General features: G+C 38.8%; 1 protein-coding gene across 5 annotated transcripts in view; it reads right to left on the reverse strand.

Moving 5' to 3' along the window:
- Positions 1–14,165, reverse strand: part of LOC125244068 (transcription factor HIVEP3) — a 73,467-nt gene that overhangs the window by 11,359 nt on the left and 47,943 nt on the right. For 4 of the 5 annotated variants that reach the window (XM_048154000.1, XM_048154002.1, XM_048154004.1 and 1 more), the window contains exon 2: positions 76–4,706. In XM_048154000.1, coding sequence (XP_048009957.1) covers positions 76–4,269 — 4,194 coding nt within the window. In that variant the 5' untranslated portion in view covers positions 4,270–4,706. Of the gene's footprint in view, positions 1–75; positions 4,707–9,166; positions 9,543–14,165 lie in introns of those variants that run through there. The other variant, XM_048154005.1, reaches the window with a different exon arrangement.

Genomic DNA, 14,165 nt, shown 5'->3' on the forward strand with positions numbered 1-14,165 from the left:
ATAATTTTTCATATACAAAAAAATCTCAGTGATGCAATTATATTTGTTGAAATGAAAAATTACAGTGATGTTTACCTCTGACACACTGGTTGTTTTGCTGTCAGTAGGAACCAGCTTGTCAGTCATTGGTGTTGGAGCTGTAGCCATAGTGTATGTCTCAGCACTATGTTTCTGTTTGGAGCGCAGCAGAGACAGTAATATTTTGGTGGACAAGCCAGGTATATTGGGGTTATGCGTGCTAACACTCCATGAGGAATAGACAGAAGTTGAATCTCTATGTGTAGATGGGGTGGGCTTTGTGTAATTCAGATAGCACCAGCTGACAGATGTAGTTGTATGCAAACTGGGGTATGATGGTTCAGATCTTTCAGGACTTGTTACCCTTGGAGCATACCGGTGTCCTGCCTCTTTCCTTCCCTCCACCTTTATGTTTTCAGTTTTGTGTTGGGTTAAGTTCTGCTTGCTTAACTTTTCAGTTTCTGTTACTTCTCTTGGATCATTGTCCCTCCCTGCTGTCTCCACTGTTAGCCTCTGCTTATTTTTTCCCTGACTCATCTCCTGAGATTTCTCATCACATTTGTTATCATTATCTTCCTTGTCATCCTCTTCTTTCTCCTCTTCCTCTTTCACCCGTTTTTGGTGCCGCTGTGCCTCTAAACTGAGTTCTAGACTACCTGCAGGTGACAGCATTCGCTTACTTCCTCCAGCACCGAGCTGCCCACAGCTTTCATCTGATGAAGTTCCTGCTCCATGCTCGAGAGGCAGCGGCAAGGGAATGTAGCTCTTGGGGATAGGTGAGGGCAGCCTAAGGTAAGATCTCTGAAGCTTGTCTTCCTCCAGCTTACCCATTATGACCATAGCTGTGCAGCAGATTGGATGTTGCGTTGTGGCTAAAATTTGTGAGATGGTTGTATACATGGCACTAGCATAGGTGGGAATGTGAGTCTGTAAGCGCACAGGCACTACAAGAGACACTACTGGCACAAGCTGTTGAAGGCAAGGAGCAATCACGGGATGGGCATTGTGGCGAATGACTAGCTGCTGCTGTGAATGACTGGGACTATGCAAGGAGGAAGGTGATGACCTAGACTCCCTGAAAAGAGGCCCTGAGGGGACCTGAATAGTCAGACCACCTGGCATGGGAAAGCAAACATCCTGAGCAACATCACTTGATTGAAGTGGGAATAAAGTGGTGAGTGGCTGAAGGGGTAGTCCCAGACGTTCTACATACTCTATTGGTCTTGGATGTAGCAGAGGTGGCTCACTGTGAAGGAAAGCTTGCTGAAACATCTGGGGGGAAACAACCGCAGAAATTGCTGTAGTGACTGGGAGGAATCTAGTGAGCTGACTTGGGGAACAAAAATCAGGGTTTGCTTGTTGTAGGGGGAAAACAGCTGGTGGGAGGGCAAGAGGGGATTGGAAAAGCTGCAAGGTCTTCCCTATATGCTCCGAGCTAAGCCTAGAGGTCCTGCCTCCCATTCTATGCTCTGTGATTGTGAATGGAGGATGAATTGGGTAGGACTGGCAAACAGCTGAGACACCAGGTTTAGTAGATGGCTCCTCCTGGTCAGGCTCACCAAGGGTTCCATGCTTCACCAAGAGACATTTCCTCCTCTCCTTCCAAGTAGAAGAAATGCGCTCTAGAGAAAGGGAGCCATAGTCAAATGACTTACTTCTTGCTTCTTCTACATGTGCAGGGTGTTGAGGACTTGCAGATGCTTGTTCAGATGTTGAACGGCGCATCTCTCTCTGAGAATGATGGTGCTGGTGGAGACTTGATGGAACGGTCAGCATGTGAGACCCTTGGGAGCTCCATGTACCACTTTGCATCTCAGAGTCTGGCCTTCCTGATTCCTCAAAGGATGCAGATCGACTGGAGGCATGGGAAACATTGCTCTCTTGGCTTGGGCTATGTGGCAGGGATACTGACTCAAAGCTAGATTCTCCGGATGATTGTGTTGCCTCAGCCAAACGGAGGCGCTTCTTCTTTGGCGGTAGCTTCTCTGCAGGGAGCTGAGACAGACTTTGGCTACGCTGAGGCCACTGGAATTCCTCCACCTTCTCTGACTCTTTTAAGATGTACGTGCTCACTGGATGAGAGACCATCTCGGTATCTGGCTCCTCTGTAACCAGAATTTCTGGCACTTGAATGTTGGGTTGACGGATTAACCGGGATGTGAAGGATGGTTTTGGCTCCTGTGATGGCTCATGTTCTGGCTCTGCTTCCTGATTTGCCATTGAGATGTTTTCCTGTTTTTCAAAGGATCTGGTATGCTGGATAACAGAAATTTCCTTCCAGTGACCCCTACGTTCTAGCTCACTCTGTGAAAGGCCACAAGGTGTGCCCTGATTATCAATACTGCCTAGCATCAATGGAGACTGGGTACTGAAAGACACAGTTGTTGGACCCGGACTGGGCGGGTCTTCCTCAAGACTTTCCTCTTTTTTTTTCCTCTTGCGCACAGCCATTGCCATGGCTTTGAACTTGTAGCTCATAATCTGTGGCTGATTCTCAATAAAAGAACTGCCTTCCTCATGCGGGTCGTGTGGAGATTTACTCATACATGCTAATCTGTGTTCTGCGTAAGAGTCCTGCTTCTTCAAGCGAGCACCACACATTTCACACTCACATAGGTGGAATTCCTTATCTTGCTTTTTTCCTGATTCAATTTCTTTCAAACAAGACGGAGGATCTGCATCTTCTATAATGAGGTCCACTCCAACTGGCACCTCAATAGCAGGTTGGCGTCGTAACATTCGTTGATGTGGCCCAATCCTCATTTCAGCTGCTATGGCCTGCTGATCATCAAAAGAATGACTGAGACGAAAGCTTTGTGAAGGTGTATCTGAAGTATTATCAGAAGATGGCACTGATTGACTCCTATAGAGAAGAGCACTGGAGCTCTGCCCAGCCAAAGTTTCTGTTTGAGCCAAGTATGAGCCAGGTAATTCACCTGCAAAACTACCAGGAATAAGTTGTACAGCAGAGCCACAAGAGCCTGGGGCATCTGCTTTTGGTTCAAAAACACAGGGTTCTTTGGGTGAGGAGAACTTAACTGACTCAATGCTACTTCTTCTAGAGAGCGAGGAACGTCTTGGTTTGACACTGTCAATTTCACTTGTATCCACCACAGCTTCATTTATAGTGATTAGCTTGGTTATATGCTCAATGACTTGTGTCTTAGGAACAGTGAAAGGGATTGATTTTTCTTGTTGACCTGAAGATGATGATAATTGCAGTTGTTGATGTGGAATTCTTTGTTGTTGTCCAAGTCGTCCATACTTTCCTAGAATTATCTCAGCATATGTTTTAGCACTTGCATTTGGTGGGCTCACTTGGGAGAGCTCAGCACTCCCAGAACTGGAAAAATAGCCAGATTCTGTGCTCCCCTTACTGCCAGGACCCAGTGAGGATCGTGTTTCATCTGAAGAGGTTCTGGGAGCTCGCTTCCTCTCGCTTAATCTCATTGCTAACCTTTGCTTGACCGCCTGTGAATCCTCAGTTTGGGGACCCTCCTCTATGAATGACAATTCCACTTTGCAGCTTTTTTTCAGAGTTGGCCTACCCTGTGAGGTAGATGGTTGGTGTTCCCCTGTCTCATCCTCAGAACCTGTACTCTCTCCTTCCGTACCCTCATCTTGATCATCTCCCAGTGCTCCACCTTCTGGCCCAATAAAACTGGTCTCTTCACGACTCGAGGCCATGCCTGCTTTTATTCGATGAGCATGGGATTTGCGGTGTTTATACAGGTTGCTTTTGGTCTTGAAGGAGAAGCCACATGGGACACATGGATAGGGTCTCTCTCCTGTGTGGGATCGGATATGTTTTTGGAGGACACTAGGCTTTGCACAAGGACGGCCGCAGTATGTGCACACATATTTCCCTGGTTTTTGTGGTTTCCGTTCTCGTCTACATGGGGTGCCTTCCTGTACTTCCACACTAGGAAGAGACTGAGTTTGATGAATATTATGAATTTGGGGAGATGGTTCTCCCAGGGCAGAACAGCTGCCTCTTGAAGGACCAGGAACTTCTGAAAGCTGCCAAGATGATCCACTTGCCTGTGACTGTTGCTGCTGCTTCTGCCTTTGGAGCATTTCAAAGCGTTTTGGCTGCCTGTGTTGAAGGCGGCCATGTGATCCATGGACAGATTGCGAGGTAGCTTGTTGCTGTAAATGAGGCAGCTGTGCTGCTAACAAAGACTCTGATGATGGCTGCTGTTGCCCACCAGACCGCTCCCCATCGGTTGACTGCTTTTCCTCTGCCTCCATAGGATATGGGGAGGAGGCTTCAAGGATGCTATGGGAATGCTACTTTGAGCACCAATCTGATAAACATCATTGCATCAATACTCTTCCGATAGGAAAAAGTCTTTACACTCGCTTTAGGGGGCTAATTGTGTTATGCCATAATTAATGTAAGATACCGGATAATGTCTTAACTGACAAAGGCATAATTAAACAGTGTCAGTATGCAGCCGCCATATATGTGAGTGCTGGTTGTTTGCCAAATGTCTCCTCTCCTGTTCACAAACAGCCTTGGTGAAATTCATCATTATGTGTCTTTTGGGCTGATGCCTGGCAAAGGGGCTTGACAAAGAATGTCTCAAGATGCTTTTGAGGCACTTTCTCTGCTGAAACGTGAATAATTATTCAAGACCTATTTGTCTCCCATCTTCAGGTTGTCACATGTTAGAACTTCACTGGCCCTGCAGAGACACAGAAACATAAAATAAGTGGTGAGTTGTTATAATAAACAGTGTTGGATAAGCTATACAAAAATGCTAAGCTAAGCTACCAACTACTGCTTAGCTACTTTTGAATGATTCATTTAAAAGAATCAACTAAAAAGAGAGATTAATTTGCAAATCATACTGTATATCCATATTCCTGATTCTAAACTTCTAAGGAAGGAATACCAGAGACATACTTTTTTACAACATTCAAATGGACAGTGAAACATGCTACTTAATTGATGATAAATTTAATAATAATATGCTTAATAATAATAATAATAATAATAATAATAATAATAATGATAGTAACACTACCACCCTTAACATCTTGCTGTCACAAAATCCTACTGAAATGTTAAAAACATTTTGTTGCAAACAACACAAATGAAAAACACTAAATTCTGAGCTTTGAGGTTGATAGTTTGGACAAAGCAAAGCCCTAGCTGTAAAGTGATCCATGCTGCTGTAGAGCCAGTGGTTTCAAAATGATCTCATAAGCATACACAAGGAAATTGCTTAATTTCATTGACCTATAGTATTTCTCTTTTAAACGTCCAAACTGTTCCTTGCACACACAATATGAAGACTGGATATGTAACCTTAGCTTCGTAAAAAGAGGTTGTAACAAGTTGTCATCCTTTTAGCAAAAATAAAAACAACAATTAATAATAAAAAAAGACATACATCATACAAGAGACTATAACAAGACATCAGGAGTGCTAGAGACCATCTATTTAGTGTACTTCATAATGAACACTGTGCTTAAAAACTGGTCTAATTATACTTGAGCATGGACAAAACACTTGTGTCTTTAATACACTCATAAATAAGAGCATTGATGTTTACCCACCAGAGGGAGTTCAATCGGCAAGTGAGACTATATGTGACCCTGGACCACAAAACCAGTCATAAGGTTCAATTTTTTGAAATTGAGATTTATACATCTGAGATACAACTATTTGAATATTTGGAACCTGAGGGTGCAAAAAAAATAAATAAAAAAAATAAAAAAATAAAATAAAATAAAATAAAATAAAATAAAAATAAAAATAAATAAATAAATAAATAAATATTGAGAAATTCGCCTTTAAAGATGTCCAAATGAAGTCATTAGCAATGCATATCCACTCAAAGAATAATTTTTTGATATATTTATGGATCGAAATTTGCAAAATATCTTCATGGAACATGATCTTTACTTAATATCCTAATGATTTTTGGCATAAATGAAAAATCAATAATTTTGACCCAAACAATGTATTGTTGGCTATTGCTACAAATATACCTGTGCGACTTATGACTGGTTTTGTGGTCCAGGGTCACATATTTTAGGCTACATTTTAAGATGCACAACAAATCCATAAACAGTAGTTTGTATAGTTTATTTTTGAACATTTTGTGATTTCTTAGCACTCTAAGAAGAAAAGATTTGTCAGAAAATATGGTTATTATTTTTGTGAATAATTCAGCGTTTCAGTTTCTGATTAAACTGGCAAATATACATATTTTTTTAATTAGTATTTGAGTCTTGTTGAGTTCTTTTCCAGATAAAATATCAAAGTTTATCCCATCATTTTTAAAATTTTGTGAGGTTTATGCTAAAAAAAACAAACCCTTTTGACAATGTGGTTAAAAACAACTTTATTCAATATTTATATTTATATTTTACTTCCAGTAAATTTATCGCATTTAAATATTAGGATTTTAAAATATTTATACTGGAAAACATTTTGAGTGAGGGGCCTTACATATTTTACTTATATTCACAAAAACTACAGCATCTTAGGTTCCATTTTTTGGTGTTCACTGTGGGAAAGGCAGGGAGCAGAAAAACAAAAAAACAAAAACTGCTTTCCTCTTGAAATAACTTGACAGATTCTTGACTGAGTTTGCTTTCTCAAACAGCTGCTGCTGGCTGAGTGATGCGCAACAATTTAATGAGCTTTCTCAGAGCAGAGGTAGGCTTTGGTTACATAGTGTTTTTATCAACAGCAAGCAATTATTGAAGATGCAACAACACTAAGACCTTCATCATTATTCATGACATAGGTATATATCTGACTTCAAAAGGACTGAACCACAAATTTATAATGAACGCATCTGATTTGCACAGGTTTATTACTGTGATTGGGGCGTGCTGTGCATTATAGAATTACACTGCTTGATTGCTGGAATTTTCATCTGGATTGATACAAACAGATGTAAACTAGAAGGGCACAGAGAGAGACAAATGTAGACAGGAGACATTGTTGTTATCACTCCATAATGGATGTCCATACATCATAGATCAGTGCGAGACAGCCTAATGACCTCTGACACTGTATTGATGCGGTTCTTAAACAAGGCGATTAAGAGGGTTTCGGATGGGGAGAGCGCAATGTGAATTATTCATGGCCGTCTATGAACAATGCACTGGACTGGGAGACCCAGCATTACAGCATTTTCAATGCAGACAAGGAAACACTGAAAGGAAGTTCACACACACATACAAATCTCAAATCACTCAGATCCCATTTCAGTGATAAACAAAGCAGAAGAAGAAAAAAAAAAGATCAGATTTTCATATTTTCATAATTCATATAACTGGAAAAATGAGTCATTTATATTCAATTCAAGATTATTTATATAATGCTTTTCACAATACATATTGTTTCCAAGTAGCTTTACAAAAATGGTTGTTTCAGTGTATTCTGTTAACAGCCAGAGATGAGAGTGTCAAAGTAATGTCCATATGGCAGTAATAAACAGCTATAATATGTTATGTGGTTAGTTAACATTATGTAATGAATGATCAATCTCATAAATGATCTGCATTAGAAAAGTGACCTGAAGTCAACAGGAATTGGTGATTTCTAGCTTCATTCCATTACTATCAAGAAATAAGTATTGCATTAATTGAATATTTGCTTGATTAGGTCTAATCTCACTTAATAATGATAATGAAATTGGAGCAACAGACAGAATGATAATGAGACTGTGACATAAGAAAAAAAAGTGGAAGTAAAGGGTTTGGACTGTGCTTAGCAAATAAATTAGTAAATTAATTAATAAACCAATAATGCTGGAACTTGAATACTGGAAATCCAAAGAAAGAGACACTCATTTTGCACTACTTTTTATAACAGGTTCATGTAACATCAACAACAGAGAAACAGAGAAAAAACAAATCCAGACAGAGGTCAAGTGAAGAATGAACTGAAGGCACAAGGAGAATGTGACAAAAGATGATGCAAGATACCATCTCTTTATTCTCTCGCTCTCTCTCTCAAACATATGGAGGAAGAGGGAGTATCAAACAGCTGGGACGTCCTCAAGCTGACATACAGACCCTGCTGTACTGACACTTCACTCACTTCCTGTTACCTAATTTACATTAATGTAAAAGTTAAAAATATAAACATAAAAGTAAAATAAAATAACTTTTCACTTTTGCCATTACTTTAAGCAATGAGATTTATTATTTTCACTAATCTAAGACAAAACACCAGTAAACAACCACCTACACTCTTAAAAATAAAGGTTTCAAAAGGGGTTTTACAAAGTGTCAAAATAAGTTTTTTTTAGTCCCCCAGAGAACCAGTGAATAACCTTTTTTTTCTTAGTGACATTGAAAAAAAAAAAAGAAAGAAAAAAAAATTCGAAAGAACCATTTTTTTTTCCACTATAAAGAACCTTTTAATGGATTGGTTCTAAAAGTTTTATCTAATGCAGGAGAACCAATGAGGTTCATTCTCGTGTGTTACGCAGCGCATTTGAGCTTCTGCTTTTTCTTATGCGGCAAGCAAACTTATGGTTGATGTTTATGTGAATAAAAGGCTAAATTCAATCTGTTCATCATATAAGTGATTGAATCTCCTCAGAAAATTTGGACTAAACTGCTTGATTCATTAGTTTTATGATCGCTTTATGAACTTTTTGAAGCGACAAAAGTTGTAGTTGCATGGACTGTAAATGGAGGGACAGAAAATTTCTCAGATTTCATTAAAATATCAATTTGTGTTTCAAAAAAGTCTCAATGACAATTTGTTTCATTTTTGGGTGAACTAACTCTTTAAAGTGTAGTTAGTATTAATCTTGCACAAATGTTTAAACAGAAAATAGACTGCTCTAAAATTCAAGGAAAAATGGTAACATAGTTTTGGTTTCACTTTTAAGATTTGCTGGCATAGTAATCTGATCTGGATCATGTATCATGGATGAAATAGTAAACCAGCATTCGTATGCAAATCTCACACATTGAGAAGATAATGTAAAATGAATGTGCTTGAGTATAGGAAAAAACAAAACCGCCGAGCCATTTCTTAGAATAGCCCACAGAAGCTTATAGACAGGAGTGGAAAAACACATTTTAAAGCTCTTTTTTTTTTTTTTTTTTTTCTCTGCCTCCCACTGTCCTAGTGACAACTCGCCAGATTTGATAACAGAAATGTCACCTTGTTCGTCGTATGTTAATTGCTCCACCAAGAATGATATAAATATCTCCTGACTGGATGTGATTGGCTCGCTTCTAGTGGTTTCCAGGTGAGCTGACCCTGCTGCTGTGGAACAAGGGGTCTTTAATGGAGTTGAGAGTAGATTCAAGGACCCTAGAGGCCACATGGCAGCTTGTCAAGACTGTAATACATAAGGAGACCATCTTGATTCAAGAAGCTAATTTTGTCTAATGCTTGTATAATTACAATACAAAATTGATGGCAGTGTTATGGCTTTTAAGTGATCATAATAATCCAATCACGCTGTATATGAAATATTATTCATTGTCTTCATCATGTCCGGCCCATTAAAATTGTGTTTTTTTTATTATTAGTTGAGCAGAATGACGGATAAAGAGTTAGTGCTTCTCTTTCCAGCTCTTACTCTTGGCAACCTGGCTCCGGTTCCCATGGAGACAGTCCTACAGCTAGCCGCGGCAGATGGAGGGTGAGCTGGAGGTCTAAATTTGTCCCCCAGCATCCTATCTGAGTGTAGTGGCACGCCGGCAAGAGGAAGTAGATAAACAGGCTGACCTCCACACGCCAGTGGCAGAATCTCATGACCCCACGTGTCCCCTTGCTGAGACCTCAACATGTTCATCAAAGACAAACCGGAGGAGGCGGTGCCGCTGGCCCATTCTGCCAGAAGGCCCCTCCTGAATGTCACACTGCAGGAGTCATAGGCACACCTCACCACCCCGCCTGTACTGGCACAAACATCAACATTCAGTAAAGATCATGGGGGGAAAGACATCACGACCCCTCTGGACCGTGCTGGTTATCGTCCCTGTCCAACAAACAGGAAACATCCTGACGGAATAATCACTAGTGACTTGTTTAATTAGGTGCCAGGAACAGCTATGTTTATAGACTAATGGGCAGACGATATGAATATCATTTGCTTATGCAAAACAGTCCGCTAACGCAGTCTATTCATGTATAGTTGACTGTAAAAGCATAGAATTACACCTTGTGACTGTTCTCAGAACAAGGACCTCATGTGGATGACCACATGCCACACCCTGTTGCAGGCCTGCTGTCTGTTGGCTCGGGGAAGTTTGTGCTTGTGTGGACACCGTGATTGAATTACTACAAAAAAAGTGTTCGCTCTAAATCTGAACAAAGACATGAGCTTTCCAATTTTGTGTAAGTATACAGTCCAAAAGCAAAGCTGAATTTGGACAAAAGAGTAGAACAAATAAATAGGCTTTAGGATTTAAGATATCAAAAAAGAGAAAAGGAACAAATGCATTAATAGCTATGTAATACAAAAAACAAATATACTGTACAGTACTGTTTAAATGTTTTGTTCCTCTTTTTTTTTTTAAGAAATTGAATACTTTTATTCAGCAAGGACACATTTAATTGATCAAAAGTGACAGTATAGACATTTACTGTGTTACAAAAGATTTCTTCCAAATAAATGCTGTTCTTTTGAACTTTGTATTCAAAGAATCTAGAAAAAAAATGTATCAGTTTCCACAAAAACATTAAGCAGCACAACTGTTTTCAACATTGATAATAATAAGAAATGTTTCTTGCGCCTCAAATCAGCATATTAGAATTCTGATGGAATAAATTACATTTTAAAATATGTTAAAATAGAAAACAGTTATTTTAAAGTGTAATAATATTTCACAATATTGCTGTTTTATTTTGCTCAAATAATTATAGCCTTGGTGAATGTGAGACATTTAGAAAAAAATAAATACTGAAACTTTTGAATGGTAGTGTACATATATGGTGGCATTTTATCTGTTTTTATAGTTTCACAGCCCTCCATCCCTGATATATATTTCAAAGCAGCTATTTTAAAATGCAAGGGGAGGAAACAAGTCAAGTCATGTAACATTTATATATATATATATAGTGCTTTATACAATTCAGACTGTTGCAACACTATTTTCTTGTTTATTACTGTGGAGCTGCTTTAATACATAAGCCTAACAGACTAACAGCCTAACATAAGCAAAACAGGCCTAAAGGGGTCATGAATTGAGAAATAAAATTTTCCTTGAGTTTTTGATATATCAAATGGTCATACTACAGGAATATACTGCAAGTTTCAGAATTGAAAGCTTTTTTGTTAGTCCAAAAACAAGAAAACCAAGCCCAGATTATAACAGGTTGTGGAATGTGCCTATATATTAGTCATAGATAGTTGAAGGACCGCCTCTGCAGAAGAATATCAACTCCTACATCTACATTGTTACTACTGTAGCCAGTAAGTGTACAGATTATGTGTACATGTCTAGCCAAAATCACCAGTGATCAGTAATTTCTGATATGTAATGTAGGCATTGATTCATGTACAGTCAGATGTTCTTTGTCTCAAAATCGTTTATAGTCAGTAAATCAAACCAGTGACTAAGGGAGTTTTCAAGCCTGAGCATTTGTTTCAGAACCTGGTGTGTTTTCTCCCTTGGCTCGGTACGTTTAGGCATATGTGAACACGGCAATCGCGCTCGGACCGCACCAAAACAATCGTTCCGAGATCGCCTGAACGAGGTGGTCTCAGCCCAATTGCAAACGAACTCGGGAACGGTTCACTTGTGGTGTGAAAGCAATCCGACCCAACGGACCAACGAACCAAACAATATCATATTTCATAATGGGAAATGTGTTATATAAAATGCAGCAGTGTTTGATTCTGTGAGAGAGCAAATTAGTTAGGATACTGCAGTTAAAAACCAAGAGCGCCTCTTCATCTTAAAACGTTTAATCGCGCTTCTCTGTGCAAGAACGCTGTCCCGACCAAGCCTTGATTCCCGCTCTAGCTGCATTATAACATTCATATACAAGTGTTTTCATGTGTCTCGACACAGTCTATTAGACAGCGCAGGGAGATACAGAGAGATTGCGCTTGAATTAGGACTAATGTAGTACATAATTTAACAAGAATGACAGCTACATTCGTATAGTGTTTGGTGTGTCTCGACAGTAGGTAAAAAAAAAAAAGCTACAATATGCTCATGATGCGAACTTGTCAATCATTATAATCATAATGGATGACGCAGAGCAAACTCTGACCAATAAGGGGACAGTTGTACAGGCATGTGACTTGCATAAACACATTTTGGTACACTTTGAAATATTGCCTTGTGAAAGGAAACCGAACCAAGAAGAAAATGCAACATTGTAACACATCAAGTCCCTGTTTAGGAACAATGCAATTGATCTACAGGTGTGAAAACACCCTAAATGGTCAACTTCATATTGTTTCTCTTAGTAGGATGAAAATAATTATTTAAACTGTGATTAAATTATATGTAGAAAGTGATCAAAGAACGCTCCCTTTACAATCGCTGGAGCTGTCAATCAAACAGTGCGAGGTTTGTCAGTGAGGAAGAGTTCTGAACTCTTGCCAAAACTCCCGTTAGAATCAATGAATCTCGTTTACATTATTGTGTTTGCACTGTTACTTATGATGAAAGCATTCGTTAGTGTGCAGAAATCAAGTTACAATGAAGAGATCACTGCATTCATGCACCCAACATGTCTGTCATCGGCTATATGCTCATCACTGCAACCTTTCATGCCATGATCTCAATATAATGCTATAACCACCAATTTTCACAATTAGTAAACCTTGAGAACTGTAATGGTAGACTTACACATGTAATACTTAGCTATTTTCATATGCAAAGATGTTAGCCAATGACAGCAGTGGATGTTTACATTGAAGTCTCACAGTAGGACAAGCCCCTTAAAACAGAGCGTTCAAATCAGAGGGCTAAAATCAGGGTAGGAAAAATGCCTTTTATTTCTAAATTATGACAATTTTTGATGTGAAAGTCATACTTACCTTATAAGTGTACCCCAGGAAACATTATAAAATAATAAAATAATGCAGTTCATGACCCATTTAAAAATGTGGGGCTACATATATCTGGAACTATGCATCACAAGAAAGACTACTTGTAAAGCACCACACCCGCTGAATAACTATGAACCATTTGGTTTACCCCATAGACATTCAGATGCTGACAGACAGACTTGTGAACAGGGGAGTTCAAGAGACTTTTTGTGTTTACTTTGATTAAGGAGCAACAAGGGCAAATCAGGTCAGCAGGTCTTCAGTTTCACCAGCCCAAGGTGCTTTCTGAGCAGGTATGCGTATCAGCAAAAAAGCACAAGCCATGCTGGATCTGTTTTATTTGTTCAGCCTCACTTTATTTAGAACAGAAATGAACAGTTTTAAATGAATAGTTCACCAAACTATACTAACTACAAATATAGTTTTCTGATGCTTTCAAGTTTAAAAGAAAATGGATGTAAAAGCACCATAAAGGTTCTATACAACTTTTCAATTCAATTCAAGTTTATTTGCATAGTACTTCTCACAATACATATTGTTTCAAAAGCAGCTTCACAGAAAATGCATGTTTTAATGTTACTTGTGCACATTTTCCAGATCATCTGAAATCATACAATAGCTTTGTGTGAGGAACAGACCAACATTTAAGTCATTATTAACTAAAAGTCTTTACATTTGTCCTTGGTGCATTCATAAGAGGCCATAAGAGATGTCTCATTCATGAATCATTCTATTGAAACCAGTTCACAAAACCAGTCAAAATGGCTCATTCACAAAATGGATTGATATGGCTCACTGAAAAACATGCATTTCTGGTCCATTCCTCACACATTAGCTAGCATATGGTTTCATAAGACTTGAAATACAGTACATAAGTCATATGGACCACTTTTATCATACCCTTATGGTGCTTTCATCCTTTTTAAAGCTTAAAATGCTTAATTGCACATTCCTTTTAATTGCATTGAAAATGTATTCTTTTTGAAAGAATAGAAAGAGTCACACCAGTTTAGAAGAACTGAGTAAATAATGAAAGAATTTTCATTTTAGATGAACTATTCCTTTAAAAAGTTTTAGACTGGTTAGATAATAAAGAAATACTAGGTGACACATGCCTACTTAAAGCGTACTGCTAAACACAGC

This window comes from Megalobrama amblycephala, linkage group LG13, assembly GCF_018812025.1.
Source record: "Megalobrama amblycephala isolate DHTTF-2021 linkage group LG13, ASM1881202v1, whole genome shotgun sequence".
Lineage (NCBI taxonomy): Eukaryota > Metazoa > Chordata > Actinopteri > Cypriniformes > Xenocyprididae > Megalobrama > Megalobrama amblycephala.